Source organism: Carya illinoinensis, chromosome 14 (assembly GCF_018687715.1).
Source record: "Carya illinoinensis cultivar Pawnee chromosome 14, C.illinoinensisPawnee_v1, whole genome shotgun sequence".
NCBI classification, from domain to species: Eukaryota; Viridiplantae; Streptophyta; class Magnoliopsida; order Fagales; family Juglandaceae; genus Carya; species Carya illinoinensis.
The window spans coordinates 2066251-2083074 of NC_056765.1; the positions used below are offsets into that span (position 1 = coordinate 2066251).

At 33.7% G+C, this 16824-nt stretch overlaps 3 protein-coding genes across 3 annotated transcripts; 2 read left to right on the forward strand and 1 right to left on the reverse strand.

Moving 5' to 3' along the window:
* Nucleotides 1–2881: 2881 nt before the first annotated feature.
* Nucleotides 2882–3718, forward strand: LOC122294647. The gene has a single exon (XM_043103548.1). The coding sequence runs from the start codon at nucleotides 2882–2884 to the stop codon at nucleotides 3716–3718; it is 837 nt and encodes a 278-aa protein (XP_042959482.1).
* A 2606-nt stretch (nucleotides 3719–6324) lies between these two features.
* Nucleotides 6325–10682, forward strand: LOC122293459 (ankyrin repeat-containing protein BDA1-like). The gene is made up of 3 exons (XM_043102040.1): nucleotides 6325–6987; nucleotides 7081–7220; nucleotides 9691–10682. Exons 1-3 carry the CDS (start codon nucleotides 6636–6638, stop codon nucleotides 10453–10455), a joined length of 1257 nt encoding a protein of 418 aa, XP_042957974.1. The 5' UTR covers nucleotides 6325–6635; the 3' UTR covers nucleotides 10456–10682.
* A 4077-nt stretch (nucleotides 10683–14759) lies between these two features.
* On the reverse strand, nucleotides 14760–16036 carry LOC122294685 (cyclin-U4-1-like). Its single transcript, XM_043103603.1, has 2 exons — nucleotides 15651–16036; nucleotides 14760–15190 (listed from the first exon to the last, which is right to left on the reverse strand). Exons 1-2 carry the CDS (start codon nucleotides 15983–15985, stop codon nucleotides 14896–14898), a joined length of 630 nt encoding a protein of 209 aa, XP_042959537.1. The 5' UTR covers nucleotides 15986–16036; the 3' UTR covers nucleotides 14760–14895.
* Between the last annotated feature and the right edge of the window lie 788 nt (nucleotides 16037–16824).

Below are 16824 nucleotides of genomic sequence, written 5' to 3' on the forward strand. Positions count from 1 at the left end.
TTCAAGTCAAAAGAAAAAAAAAATTATTTACAGAGAAATAACAAAATGATTCAAATGAGGAAGGTAAACTCTTCCCCTGCCATTATTTATGGTGAAAGTTGTTTGTTATCTTTTTTCCCTTGCCATTATCTTTGGTATGAGTTTTTCTTCATCTTTGTTCATTTATTTTCTACTGGCATTTAGTTGTAAGCTAGATATTCAGTTTTGGACAAAGGTGACCACTTATAGATGTTCATGTGACATATGGCCTATATTTCTTAATTCTAGTATTGGCAATAAGGCAATAAAAGACAACTTTTTCTAAATTCTAGTAATGACCAAAATTCAAAGACAACTTGTGCAACTAAAAATTTGAGAAGTCATTGTCAAGCAGCCCATACTTGAAAGATTGTTTATGCTTTTTAACCTTTCTAATGATATTAAATATGTGCCCTACCCTGTCCAAATCATAGTTCAAACAACCCCCTGCCCTTCCCTCACAATTTTAAGAAGTTATCTTCTTTTTTATTTATTTCAGCATGAACCAACAACAGTTTATAGACTTGCATTGTTTTGTTTTATTAGCTTATGAACACTTCTTACTCTTACCTACAAAAACTGTCACATTGCACCATCTACTTACCTTAACTATCACATTGCATGGATGTAACATCCAAGTTATAGAACAACTTAAATATTGTATAAGACTTTGTTTATACCAAATATTGGCATTATGAGCCTAAATTTGATTTTGTACAATTATACTTGAATCAATGATGGACACTTCTTACTCTTTTGTTATTTTGGGCTTTAAATATGAGTGTTTATGACTGTGGGCAGCAACTACATGCTGCTGTAGGTGTGTGTATGTAGCAAAAACTAGACTAGGAAATACTAGAGTAAAACCTAGAGTTGGGATGCTGTTGTAGGGACTCCACTTGTTCTGTTGGGACTCCCAAAGGTTTGTCAAAACTATATGTTGCTATTGGGACTGCATATGTTGGAGTTTGTTGATCATTTTGAGCTGTTATATGTTGGTGAATCTTTTTTTTTTTAATACCATCTAGGTTCATCTATATGCTGATGTTATAGGGTGTGATCACGTGGTTTATACATACTACATAATATTCATTCATGAATACATACTACTTCCTTCCTGCACCACCGTGATCCAAATAATATTCATTCATGAATACATTCATTCACAAAATAAATTAATAAAATTACTTTTTAGTTTTTGGAAGGAAATAAAATTACTATGGGCTGAAACGGAAATAAAATACATTCATTCACACTCATTCACGAAAGGAATTTGTGGTTGAAACAAAATAAAATTACTTTTTAGTTTCTTGAGGGAAAGAAAAAAGTAAAAGGTAAGAGAGAGAAATGAATAAAATATTTACACATTTGTGAACAGTGCCCACTAAATGTAGCGGTGGTACTGTAGCAAGTTGGAAATAGTGATGAAATGCATAATCCATTGGATGGATATTTTGATCTCTTTCCTTTAAATGTTACTAAAAGTTGGATTTTGCATAATCCATTGAGAATGCTCTTAGCAAAGAGTTTTCATCTGAGGAGACGTAAAAGGCTCTGCTCACAGTTTACTAGGGTCCCATTTGGTTTCATAGATAGTCTTAACATTCCTCATCTCAACATCCAAATACCATTCAAACACAAACATTTTTAATTTCAAATTTTCAACTTTTTCATCAAAGCATTACGTTTTATTTATTACAACTTTCCTAAACTTACAAGTAGAAAAAAAAAGTCACCCAAATCTCAAAACAAAAGTAATATTATAATAATATTTTAACTTTATAATATTTTTATTCAATTTTTTTCTCTCATTTTTTAAAATCTCATTAAACATCTTAAGTCAAACCATTTCACTACTAGTTACAAACTATTTCACTATTATTTATATATTTCTCATCTCATCTCATCTGTATAACGAAACTAGGTTTGAGACTAGCTCTAGCTGCTTCAAGTACTATCGCCATACAGGTGTCAAAGAAGCTTAACAGCAACATTTTAAGAGATCAGATAGAAAAAGATACCATGTTTAGTTTTCGTATATCAATGCTTTTTTTAAATCATCATGTTTAGTACTCTCTCTTCCAATATTTTCCAATCCTGAACGCCATTAGATCATTTCCCCTTATCTTCATGAATCAACCTATGATGATCACTTATATGAACTTTCGGATTGTGCAAACGGTTCTGAGTACTTTTGCAATCAGTTTTAGCTAGCTGTGCCAATAAGTAAATTAATGATAGTAATCCAATGCAATAAAGAGTTTTATGGGGATCAGTAGTAGATTGCTTGTAAAGAAAGGATAACCCAAGTACTACTCATGTTAAATTAATATATATCTAAAGTTAACTTGGTAGGATAACCCAAGTACAACTCATGTTAAATTAATATATATCTGAAGTTAACTTGGTACGTGGGTTTCATATATATGTATTACTCTGCAAATGATTCATTAGCTAGCTTATCATCTCATGCACCTGAATGCTTGCTAGCTTATCAAGGAAATGCAAATTGAGAGAATAAGTAGTACTTCATACTCCAATGTAGTTTTGAACTCATTATATATAGTATTTGAAAGTCAATCTTTCAAAAAAATTGCTTCGTGGCACAAACCCCAACTAGGGTTTAATTTTATAAGCGAGAGAGAAATGATATTTGCAATCTTAAGATGCGTAAGTTCGCACACTCCATTTGAAAAAATTGAGTAGATTAATTTAGGATCCACATTAAAAAAAATCATTTTTTAATATTGAACTCTATTTTTATTTTCTAAAAAGAGTGCACGGCCCTTGCACATCTTAAAATTATATCTAGTACTACTCTTAATGATCAAATGACACATCATATTATGAAAAGACCATAGGGATGCTAATTGGAGAAGATGCCATTGCTACTGGGGTCGATGTAAATTCTGTGAACACGAGTGGATTCACACCCAAAGATGTCCTAGAATTAATGCTTCAAAGCGGAGACGAATCCTCTTTATATGATGTGGTTGAAATGTTTCACCATACTGGAGCACTGAAATCTGGGGAAATGATCACAACAAATTATCACGAAACCCTTACAGCCTGTCATCGAAATGATCAAGCAAACGATCTGCACCCTGATGCAAATCCATCATCAGGGACAGTTCCTTCTTTTTCTTCTGGCCTTTCAAATATCTGGAAGGAACTGACAAAAGAAATAGAAGAATCATCAATGGAAAGCCAAAATGCGCTGATGGTTGTGGCTGTACTCATAGCAACATTAACATACCAAGCAATGCTTAGCCCTCCGAGTGGTATTTTGTCAGCAGAGAGCAAAAGGCCTAGATTCGGTTTACTTTTTACCAGGAGATCATATGCAGCGCCTGGAGAGGCTGCCATGGCTAATGATCCTGAAGTTTTTGCCCTTTTCACTGTTTTTAACGGCATAGGATTCATTGCATCCATTGGCATGATATCACTCCTCACCAATGGATTTCCTCTGAGGGCAGGCTTGCGGCTTGCCATTCTTTCAATGACTGCTACTTTTGTTATCGGAGCTTTCTATGTTGCCCCTATGAATGATGGAACTGTGTATGTCGTGGTTGAGTTAATGGAAGTGGTTGTCCTTGTGGAGTTTGCTCCGTTCATGCTCTGGTTGCTGAGGAAATGGGGTGTTCTTCCTATCAAAACATCAAGATCATGTTCCTCTACAATTAATCGATCAGTAGTTTGATTGTAATATTGTCACTTTTCCTTCGTTTGTTTTGTGTTTAATGTTAACTATGCAGTAAGTGTGCTTCTACAGGACATAAGATCTCGTGCATGTCTTACAAGAATGCAGATCACCTAAAGTTTATTGGGAATTAAGATGTTGAATATGTATAAGGTGCTTGTCACTAACTGTGTTGGGATTCTTGAAAAAGAAGTGTTATTGTCACAAATAGATCTCATTAAAATAAATTCACAAATTGATGATACGTTAGATCTACTTTACAATAAAAATAACTTTACAATATAACATATGTACGTATCACATCAAGTAACGTACATCAGTTTGTAGCTGACAAGTACTTTTTGGATGCATAAAAAATGAATATGCATCCAAAATTGTTTCTCTAGTTTATTCCATTTGGGATTGTGAATGTGCAAAATAATTTTTTTGTTAACATTTACAAAAATTGTCAGACTAGAGATGTTAGTTTTATAGATTGTTGGATTCAATTGATGAAAATGAATGTTAAAGGCTATTGGAGATTATGAAAATAAAAAATAAAATATAATTGAAAAATAAAAAAATATAAATAATAAATAATAATATTTTATTATTATAGAGAATGTAATAACTAATCTAATGTAGACTTTAAATTTTAAATGATTAGTTAAGAGTAAAAACTTTACATATTAATCAAATTTTAAAAATTGTGATAGCTAATTCAATGCCAATAGCCAATTAGTCTAATCGGACCAGATAACCTTGTTTGGATATCTAAGATTACTTTACTATCTAAACGTAAACTAGAGAAAGAGAGAAAGGGAAGCAATAGAGGGAGGGACGTGGGCATGGTAGTTTAAAATTAAAAATAAAAAACATATTTACTATTATTTTTTTATATCGATCTATTAAAAATTATTTTTTTAATTATCAAAAACAAATTAAATTAATGAGCAGTGATTTGCAACAGACAAATGCAGTTTTAACCCAAAAGTCATAGCCATACTCTAATCTGGTTTGCTTTGGAATTTGGTTCCAGTTTTGTTAGTTTAAAGTTCAAACCAACTCTAGACTAGGGGCTGTTGGTCTTATTACAGTTGTGGCAGGTGGCAGATAAATGATTTTATATAAAATATAATAAATAATTTAATTATTTTAAATTTTAAAATAAAATTAATATTATAATAATGAGAGTGGAGTTTTTTTCAAAAGGCCAAACCCGGTCAAGCAGATGATACCATTCCAGCATACGGGCCTGTTGCAGATTCTCCAATTTATGTGTCCAGCCCAAATAACCCAAATCCTTATTTTTTATTATACAATCTTTTAATATTAATTAAATTGATCTATCAATTAATAAACTGGTCATTACGTTGATGTGATATGTCAAATGACATGCCACGTGTTAAAAAAACTCAAATATGTTTAATAGCTTCAACATATGTTATCAAATTAAAGAAAAATTATATTTATAAAAGTGATTGTATAAGTATCGTGCAATCATTTCGAAAATAGCTAATAAATATGAGATATGCATGAAAAAAAATTAATTTTTTAATAATCGGTCATACTTTTTTGCAAAGCAACTATACGGAACTTACAGACTCCAAAACTGTATATAGTATTACTCAAAATTAAAACAAAGGTAACCAATAAATAAAAAACTTCATTAATCTTACAAAAAAAAAAAAACCATATAACATTTAAAATAAAGACAAAAATTGCATGCTGTAATGTCCATTAATTTCTTACTAAGTGGGTTATAACGTAAATTCTCTAATATTAGAAGAGAAATAATATTTGCAGTCGTGGTTGTGCAAAAGCCGTACAATCTTTTTGAAAAAAGTAAATTAATACAGGATTCACATGAAAAAAAATAACTTTTTAATCGTGAATCCTACTCTTTATCAAAATGATTACATAATATTTACACACTCTATAACTGTATGTAACGTTACATTGAAAGAATAACGCCAAACACCATCCATTATCATCACATCTTAGTTTCCCATATGAAAATTTGAATTTTTAATTGCAACCGGGCTGAGAAACCCCACGCAACCGGGCACTCCTTTTGATGAATTACTGTCAGCAACGCTCTCTTTCAAACCAAAGGAAAATGCTATTTTGCTGCCCGGCGGTACCGCTCAACTGTACCGCTAGGGGAAAAAAAAAATTTTTTTTTTTATTTAGTGATTAAGAAAGTGATTTTAAGTGTATTGATAAATATATTTTTTTTACTTAATGATTAAGAAAGTGATTAAAAAATTATGAAAAAAAAATTAAAAAAAAAAATTTTACACTGGGCGGTAAGCCTAGCGGTGAGGGTGGGGCAGCAGAGTAGCCCCACCCCAAATCAAATACAACAAAGAAATTGAATTTTCCTAGAAAGTGCAGATAAAGACTATTCATTCAGAAATTCAACAAATACTCCTTTTAGATCTCTTTCTCTCCAACCAAAATTGAATTTTCCTAGAAAAAGAGGATTCAGAAAAGGGACAGGAGTAAAAAAATGAGAAGAAATTTCAACATCAGCTCTCATCATCTAATTCTGACAGCTTTTTTTTCTTTCTTTTTTAACCGCGCGTTTCATTTCATTAGCCCAGGACCCATTTTCAAAATTAGAGGATGAGAGCAGATGTTGAAATTTTGCCGTGCTCCTGATCCACAACAGCTGGCTTATTGCAGGAGTACTCTTTAAGACAAGGGATATATACCTCTGTTGCGGGTGGTTTCCCAGTCCGGTTACATTTTCAAGCAAGATGAGATTTTAACATCTACCGGCTGTACGTTAAACTATCTATGCTTATAATTTCAGTATTAATGCGAGTTCTATCAGATCATCTCAATAAACAGATCATCATCAACACCAAAAGCTTAGCTTCTTACCGTAAAACGTCTCTGCATTTCAGACGTACGTACGTACTAGCTAGCTCGAATGGATGCAAGATTGTTTCAGGCGGTTTTTCACGACGACGTTGCTGCATTTCACACATTACTAGCAGAAGATCCGCTCTTACTTCATCGTGTTGCCCTCAACTCGATCGATAACCCTCTACACATATCATCGTTGGCTGGAAATACAGCAATCACAAAAGATATTGTTCTGCGAAAGCCAGAGTTTGCTGGGGAGCTAAATCAACAAGGGTTTAGCCCCGTGCACATCGCCTCCGCAAATGGGCATGTTGAGATAGTGAGAGAGCTTTTGAATATTAATGCTGGAGTTGATCATGTCTGTCTTTTGAAGGGAAAAGATGGCAAGCTTCCACTTCATTGTGCTGTGATCAAAGGTAGAGTTGATGTTGTGAGGTTGCTGGTTTTCGCTTGTAAAGAGTCTTTAGCACTGGTGACGGTTCATGGTGAAACGGCGCTTCATCTTGCAGTGAAGAATAACCAGTTGGAAGTTGTCAGGGTCTTGCTTGAAGAGATGAAGAGGCTGGACATGATGATGGAGGTCATTAACTGTACGGACAAGAAGGGGAACACAGTATTGCACTTGGCAACGTTGGGAAAACAACATGAGGTAATTTATAAGTTTAATTAGCAAGTCTTTGCGTACTAATGATCTACCAATCTCTCAATGATCTACTCTTCCATATAAACAAATTAACAAATGGAAAATGCTAGTTTGTCCCTTAATTCATTTTACCTTGTGAGTTGGACAGTTCATATATTTTAATTTTGTTTTTCTTTAACAGTTAAGGAAGTAATGACTACTAGTGTATTAATATATGTATATATTTTAAAATTTTTATAGATGTTTAAAAAATATTTTTAAAAAATGCAATTTGCACTAGGCGGCACACGGCCGAGTAGAACGATCCTTAGAGCATTTCCAATGGTTTTTTTTATCATATCCTTTAAAATACATCATAAAAATTTACTTTTACTATTTTACAGGCTAACTTTTACAATATACTATGTATCGGTTTATCTATTTTTTCTACATATCATTTAAATATTATACTTTTTAATATTTTTTTATTCATTTCAAATATTTTCTCTAATTATCAATGATATCTTCATATCTTTTTATATTCGCACTATCTCCCTATATATAATATCATATAATTATGTTCTATTTTAAATTAATCCAAATTTATAAGCTAAATCAACAGACATTTTGGTTTGCTATTGCATCCAAGAAAATAATCTCTTTCATAAATACTTATGATCCAAATACATACTACAAACCTTCCTCCACCACTATGATCCAAATACATACTACATAATATTCATTCAAAAATACATTTATTCACAAAATAAATACATAAAATTACTTTTTACTTTTTGGAAGGAAATAAAATTACTTGGGGCTGAAACGAAAATAAAATACATTCACATTCGCGTCGTTCACGAAAGGAATTTGGAACTGAAACAGAAATAAAATTATTTTTTAGTTTTTGGAGGGAAATAAAAAGTAGAAGGTAAGAGAAAGAAATGAATAAAATATTTATACATTCATGAACAGTGTCCACCAAATATAGTGTGGTATTGTAGCAAATTGGATATTAGTAATGAAATACATAATCTATTGGATGGATATTTTGAGCTTTTTCCTTTAAATTTTACAAAAAGTTAGATTTTGCATAATTCATTGGGAGTGCTCTTAGCAAAGAGTTTTCATCTGAGGAAACGTAAAAGTCTCTACTCATAGTTTACTAAGGTCCAGTCTAGTTTTACAGATGGTCTTAACCAATCTCATCTCAACATTTAAACACCATTTAAATATATATGCTTTTCAATTTCAAATTTTTAACTTTTTCATCAAAGTATTATGTTCTATTCATTACAACTTTCCTGAATTTACTAGTAAAACGTAAAAAATAATTCAACCAAATCTCAAAACAAAAATAATGTTATAATAATATTTTAACTTTATAATATTTTTATTCAACTTTTTCTCTCTCATTTTTTAAAATCTCATTAAAAATCTTAACTCAAACTATTTCACTACTATTCACAAACTATTTCACTATTATTTACATATTTTTCATCTCATCTGTGTAATGAAACAAGGCTTGAGACTAGCTAGCTCTAGCTGCTTCAATTAAGTACTACCACCAGATAGGTGTCAAAGAAGTTTAACAGCAACATTTTAAGAGATCAGATAGAAAGAGATACCATGTTTTGTTTTCGTATATCAATGCTTTTTTTAAATCATCATATATATATATATAAGTATTAATATATATATATATAAGTATTAATATATATATATATAAGTATATACTCCTAATTACATTTTGAGGATTAACGGGGAGTACTCACTCTTCCAATATTTTCCAATCCTGAACGCCATTAGATCATTTCCCCTTATCTTCATGAATCAACCTATGATGATCACTTATATGACCTTTCAGATTGTGCAAACGGTTCTGAGTACTTTTGCAATCAGTTTTAGCTAGCTAGCTGTGCCAATAAGTAAAATATTAATGATAGTAATCCAATGCAATAAAGAGTTTTATGGGGATCGGTAGTAGATTGCTTGTAAAGAAAGGATAACCAAAGTACTACTCATGTTAATTAAAATATATCTGAAGTTAACTTGGTACGTGGATTTCATATATATGTATTACTCTGCAAATAATTCATTAGCTAGCGTATCATTTCACCTGAATGCAGCTTGCTTATGCAAATTAAGAGAATAAGTAGTACTTCATACTCCAATGTAGTCTTGAACTCATTATATATAGTATTTGAAAGTCAATCTTTCAAAAACAATTGCTTCATGGCACAAACCCGGCCTACTAGGGTTTAATTTTATAAGTCAAAGAGAAATGATATTTGTAGTTTTAAGATATGCAAGCTCGCGCACTCCCTTTGAAAAAATTGAGTGGATTAATTTCGGATCCACATAAAAAAATCATTTTTTTTATATTGAACTCTATTTTCTTTTTCCTAAAAAGAGTGCTTGACGCTTTGCACATTTGAAAATTATGTCTAGTATTACTCTTAATGATCAAATGACAAATAATGCATATTATGGATAGACCATAGGGATGCTGATTGGAGAAGATGCCATTGCTACTGGGGTCGATGTAAATTTTGTGAACTCGAGTGGATTCACACCCAAAGATGTCCTAGAATTAATGCTTCAAAGCGGAGACGAATCCTCTAATTTGTATGATGTGGTTGAGATGTTTCACCATGCTGGAGCACTGAAATCTGGGGAAATGATCACAACAAATCATGAAACCCTTATAGCTTGTCATCGAAATGATCAAGCAAAAGTTCAGCACCTTGATGCAAATCCATCATCAGAGACAGTACCTTCTTCTTCTTCTCGTCTATCAAATATCTGGAAGGAACTGACAAAAGAAATAGAAGAATCATCAATGGAAAGCCAAAATGCGCTGATGGTTGTGGCTGTACTCATAGCAACATTAACATACCAAGCAATGCTTACCCCTCCGAGTGGTACTTTGTCACCAGAGAGCAGAAAGCCTGCATTCGGTTCACATTTTACAAGGATATATGTAGCGCCTGGAGAGGCTGTCATGGCTAATGATCCTGAAGTTTTTGCCCTTTTCACTGTTTTTAACGGCATAGGATTTATTGCATCCATTGACATGATATCACTCCTCACCCAAGGATTTCCTCTTAGGGCAGGCTTGCGGTTTGCTATTCTGTCAATGACTGCTACTTTTGTTATCGGAGTTTTCTATGTTGCTCCTACGAATGATGGAACTGTGTATGCCGTGGTTGGGGTAATGGGAGTGGGTGTCCTTGTGGAGTTTGCTCGGTTCATGCTCTAGTTGCTGAGGAAATCGGGTGTTCTTCCTATCAAAACATTAAGATCATGTTCCTCTACGAGTAATCGATCAGGGGTTTGATTGTAATATTGTCACTTTTCCTTCGTTTGTTTTGTGTTTAATGGTAACTATGCACTAAGTGTGCTTCTACACGACATAAGATCTCATGCATGTCTTACAAGAATGCAAATCACCTAAAGTTTCTTGGGAATTAAGATGTTGAATATGTATAAGATGCTTGTCACTAACTGTGTTGGGATTTTTGTAATGCCAAGTTTTACTTGGTGTTTTTATGAAAAAGAAGTGTTACCGTCACAAATAGATCTTATTAAAATAAATTCACAAATTAATGATACGTTAGATCTTTTTTATAATAAAAATAACTTTATAATATAACATATGTACGTATCACATTAAGTAACGCTAGTTTGTAACTGACTAAAATATTTCTCTCTTTTTTTTTTTTTTTTTTTGAAAAACAAAAAGGAAGAAAACTATCATGAAAATCGAAGTACTACCAAGGAAACTCTCTAGTCCGGGGATAGCGAAAGCTGTCTCTAAGTGATCAAAAGCTAGCAAAAGGATGATACATCTTGATCACCATTAATAATGGACAACGATATTTTTAAGTTTGGGATGACCCATACACGCATGCATGCCTGCCCCGGCCTCCAGCTATCTACTTCCTCCCCTTAACTTTTTCTTTTCTGTTTCCATCTTTCCTTCGTAATTCATTTTTATCAAAATATATTGCAACAGCTTGCATTTCTTTCCTTCATTTTCAGGAAAATGACAAGAGAAACGTGTTATATATAGCTGATATTTTAGCACTTGGGATGGATCCATTATGGGAAAACGTTACAAAAGATGTTACAGTTATAAAGAAATTTTGTAAAAATAAATTTATAAATTGACGTAATTTTTTATGATACGTTAAATATATTTTATAATAAAAATAATTTTATAATTTAATATATCATATTAAATTACACTATTTTATAAATTTATTATCGTAAAACCTTTTTATAATTAAAACATTTCTTTTGTATGAGCAATCAATGGCTTCCTCCCTTTAACTAGGTTAGCATAAGATCCTACTTCTTATTACCGGCTTTCACCAACCTCGTGCTCTATTAAAAATTTGGCACTTTTTTTAATAAGATCTTGAGTTTAGTGAAAAGAAGTCTACGCACTTGCTTGGATATCGTTATTGAAGTCTACATGTAGACTGTAGCTAAATCTCCATAAAACCAAAACATGACCAAGTTGATAGAATGATTGGGTGTCAACATACAATGTCATAATCGGCATTGAACAAAGCAAGCCCCGAGTTTGTGGCAAAAACAGTTGCCCATGATTGCACATGTTCCTTGTCTCCCCTTTAAACAGTCAGTACAACTGTCAGATAGAATCAACTGTCATTCCTATAAAAATAAAAATTCACAGCAAAATGCTATTACCCATACTTACTTGACTCACCTTCCCTCCACTAAAGAGTAAGCTTACATTTAGGCCTAAGGTGGAAGTTAAAAATTAAATAAAATATTATAATAATATTATTTTTATTATTATTTTAAAATTTTAAAAAATTAAATTACTTATTATATTTAATATGAAAATTTATTAAAATTATAATGATAAGATGAGATGAGATGAATTGAAATGATTTTGATATCCAAACTGAGCCTAATATGACCAATTAAGCCTACCCACGTTGCCTTACCCTTACCCAATTTGGCTTTATACTCACCGCCTATTTCTTTTTTTTTTTTTTTTTTCAAACAAGCAGCATGTTATAAATAAGGCATAAAAGGAAAGCTGTTCAGCAGCAGTAGCAGTAGTAGTTATATACAAGAAACAGGGGGATCTTTCCCACTATGAAAACTAAGTAAAGATGGTGGAATAGAGATAAGGGGTATGCTTCCTAATGATTTCTCTTCCTCACCAAAAGTTCTCTTAGTGTTTATCTCGCTCAAGAAAGTTGATTCCCCAGATCCCTCCTGAGTAAAACCTGTCTTTACTGATTGTTCAACAGAAGATCCCAAATGGAGGGTGTTTATGTCTAGGGCTTGGTTTACCGAAATGTTCTGAAGGTCAATAGCTGATGGAAGGGTTCGGTTATGAGGCTGGCTATCGTCATTTGGGTTGTTGCTATTTGGCTTGGGCTTTATGGCGAATACTGACCTCCCAGACGGGCTGACTAGTAGTGACAGAGAATGGCTAGTTAGGCTAGAATCTGTTGGGCTTTTAAGATTTTCGAACTGAGCTAAGATCTGATGAAACAAATTCATTTCCTTGGGCTTTGACTGCTCCGACGGTGCTACACTGTTTTTTGAGTTGATGTGGATTAAAGAGGATGGGCTGCTGATTAATGAGGGAGGCGCTTGCTGAGCCATCGGATCTTCTTGGGCAATATGGACAGTTGTGATTTCCTTGGCATTTGGGAATTTTAAGCCAGATTTTGACTGTATCAGAAGCTCTGTGTTTCCTTCAGTGATTGATTCTGACAAAGTTGTCCCCTGGGCTGCTTGGTGTACACGTGTCTCCGTGAAAATATCTCCAAGTCCTACGCTCATGTAGTTTCTGCTTCCTGCTACAGTACCTGCTACAGTACCTTCTTCTTGCCCATTGCTGAAATCCACTGCAGTGCATTGCCTCTGATTGTATGTTGGAATCATCATCCATGCATTACTGAATGTTTTCATGCTCTCGGTTTCTGTTTGTAACATTTTTTCTTTTCCTTTGCTTGATCTCGGAGGGAAGAATTGCCTGGTTTCATTGACATCCAAGTGGTTATCAACATATAGCGTGTCTGAGTCTCTTTGTTCCGCAGGGTTGTATTCTTCAGCTTGTACATTCCTCCTGGCATTTTGGCTTTCAGCTCGCATCCACGGTCCAAAGTTGGAAACTGCAGTTTGAGTTTGGAGGATAGGGCATGCTTGTTGGATATGTCCTAGGCGTCCACAGCAGTAGCAAAAGTCTGATAATCTTTCGTATTTGAAGCTTACCCAAGTTGCTGGCCTGCGTGTTCGGATTAGTGGAAAGCCTTCAAGCAGTGGATTCTCCACATTGATTTCTACTTGCACTCTCATAAATCTTCTGAAGAAAATTCTTGGACTGGTTGTTTTCTCTACTTGTATGAATTTCCCAAGTTTTGTAGCTATTTTCCCAGCATTTTGGATGGTCATGAACTCTAAGGGAAGTCCATGTATTTGCACCCAGAACACGGATCTCTTCAGGTTTATTTCATTCAAACTCAAACCCGGTGGCCAGTCACGTATCAACATGTGGAAACCTTTTATATTCCATGGCCTTTGTTCTAGCACCCTGATCCTTTCTTGCTCTGTTGCGAACGTGAATAGGAAAGTATTGACGTCGAGATCTTCTATAGTAATCGCTGGTGCAAAGCTCCATGCTGACTTGATAGTAGCATGCAGTGCATGCTTGTTGAGTGGTCTGGACGAAATAATACGACCTATCAAAACTAGGGCAGAGAGTTGAAGTGCAAGGTCGTTTTCTGGTTCTAGGTCCAAATCTTGCCAAATGCTTCCGAAAGTTTGGGGTGCCTTTTCAGCGTTGTTTGGAGTTTGATGCTCTTGGTTGCTGAAGAGATTCTTTTTGGACATTTTTGAGATATTCTGGAGATGAAACGCTGGAAGATGGATGAAAGGTAATGGTGGTGAATAAATGGGGATAGTTAAGACGGGTATAAAGGAAAAAAAGATTTTTTTTGAAAAACTGGTTAAAGATGGATGAAAGATTTCTTTGAAAAACCGGTTATGGAAACTATGATCTGGTTGGGCATAACGGAAACAACTTAGTTAGGACGGGTTTAACTCACTAGGGAGGTGGGGAGAACTCATCTTGGAGGGAGATAGTTATCCACTTTTGCAACCAAAAAAAAAAAAAATTACTCACCGCCTATTTCATTCGAAGTGTTACGATGATAAAAAGATTTTAAAAATAAATAAATTTATAAATTAACGTAATTTTATATAATACGTTAAATCTATTTTATAATTTAATATAACATGTAAATCATATCAGTTTGTAAATTTTATTAGATAAATTTGTAGGTAGGTAAAAGCATTTCACTCTTGTTTACAGATTGTGTCCAAGTTCTAGCCATTATTGCAACCTCTGCACTTATATTGGCAAAACTTAAAACGTCAGACAATATGAACGTGGATAAGAACACGCATCGATCCACAACAAAAACAACTTAATTAATGGAGAGAGAGAGAGAGAGAGAGAGAGAGAGAGAGAGAGAGAGAGAGAGAGAGAGAGAGAGGGTTTGATAGCCAGACTGTAAAGACGAAAGTCCCATCTGTACATACCCAACTAACTTCCAAAATCCAAAAGCCCAGACAGAGATCTAAAGAAAAACAAAGAGAGGTTCTTTCCAACTACATGATCATCAAGAGATGTGCATTATACATGAGATTAAATAGCTAGTTGTTGATTTTGATGATGGGAAGGTACTTCATTCTGATCATGATTGATCAAACACAAGTGAACTTTTAGTGATCTTCCTAGATTTAGAGAAGACTCAGCTTCTGGATTAAGAGGAGGCTGCTGCATTAACATCTCTCTTTGAAGGTATGAGCAATAGGTATGGAAGGTTGTGGGTGTCACATTCAATCGAAACCCCAAACCAAACAGGAAATCGACTTCAAGAAAGTTCATTTCTGTTGTGCTGATTCCTCCAACTTTTGCGTAGTAAGCATTGTTGTAGTACCTGGAAATATTTGTAAAAACATGAGCAAACGTTGTAATTCCAATACAGGACATGAATTGCCAAAATCCCCTAATTAATGTTCTTGGATGGCGATCTGCAAAAGATTAATGAGGCTCTCGTAGAAAATTTAGGAAAATGTTCTCTCGGTTGTCGGAAATTTCAAAGATCAGACAACCAAAGATCGATACAAAACCCCACCCAGAAAAAGAAAGCAGACGGAAACCACTACAACATAAAGACAAACTACAAAGACAATTAGCAAAGACAAGAACTTGAACTACTTGTCCTTAAATCTCCAAGGTTTCCATCTTGTTTACAGCTCAAATTTGACAGCAGACACATGAGTATATCTTCATGAAAATTGAAGGCCAGAGAAAATAAATTGCAGGGATTTCATGAAATTCTGCTTTCTGGTATTGGGATTAAAAAAAACTAGAGCTTGATGAACATGATTACTTACATATCATCCATGAATTTTGCAGCCACCATGACACTTGTGATTAGTAGGCGATGAACGTTGAAGGAATTGATAGGCAAAGAGGGTTGCCTTTGAGCAAAGCGATCAAGATAAACGTAAGCAACAATGAAACAAGAAGGGCTACAATTTGCATACTTGAAGATTCGCTCTAGGTAGCTTTGAATTGAGATGGTAGGCGGAGTCAGGCCATGGAAGACTGAGATTGTCTGGGGCTGGAATCCACGGTTGAGATCGTTCAATTCAGACACTTTTTGGAGAAGAGAAGAGAGAAATGTTATGAGCTTTGGCATGACATTTGGGTTCTCTGAATCCGCCATTGTTGTGAAACTGTTTTTGGTTCACAGGCTCTGAAGTTTGTGGGTTCGTATATATGTTGGGATCCATATATAATATTAAAAGGTAGATACAGTGGCCGTTAATTGGTAGGAACTAGGAAGTTTTAATTGACCAAAAGATCCTCAGGAATTTAAATATTGACGGCAAAGTACTCTGTGTTAGTGGGTCTAATAAGTTCTTTTTGAATCAAAAGTTTATGATTTTTGAGTGGAATCGTAATGATTTTAGTTTTCTCTGATTTCAAAACTTAAAACTCGTGAAAGAGGGAACAGATGGTCGGTCAGGAACAATGTTGATCAATTCGATGTCTTTTAAATAGATTCCAACATCTTATGATACGAGATCATATGTTATATCTATCTCTTTTCGAATAATAAAAAGTGTTCGGAAAAGATGATAGAAAACCAGTATGGTCATGCGTGAACAAACTGATTTTTCATCTTTAGGCTAATATTTTCTGAGAATGAGCTTTATGATCCTTGATTTTTTCGATCACTAAGAGCATTCTCATTGGAATAGTCAAAGCCAAATTCTTATTTGAGCTAATATGAGATGAATTTAGATTTGACATTCTATTCATATCAAATTCTCACATTAGATTATCTATTTATTCATTAATAATAATATAATATTAATTTATTTTTTTAAAATTTTAATTTATTTAATTTTATCATATTTTACCATTATAGATAATGAGAAACGATGGAGCAGATAAAGATTGAAAATGGATAACAAAATATAGATTTGACCGAGAGAATGGATAGCGAAATATAGATGGACAGCGAAACAATAGAGCTAATGAAGACTAAAAAATTTTAGA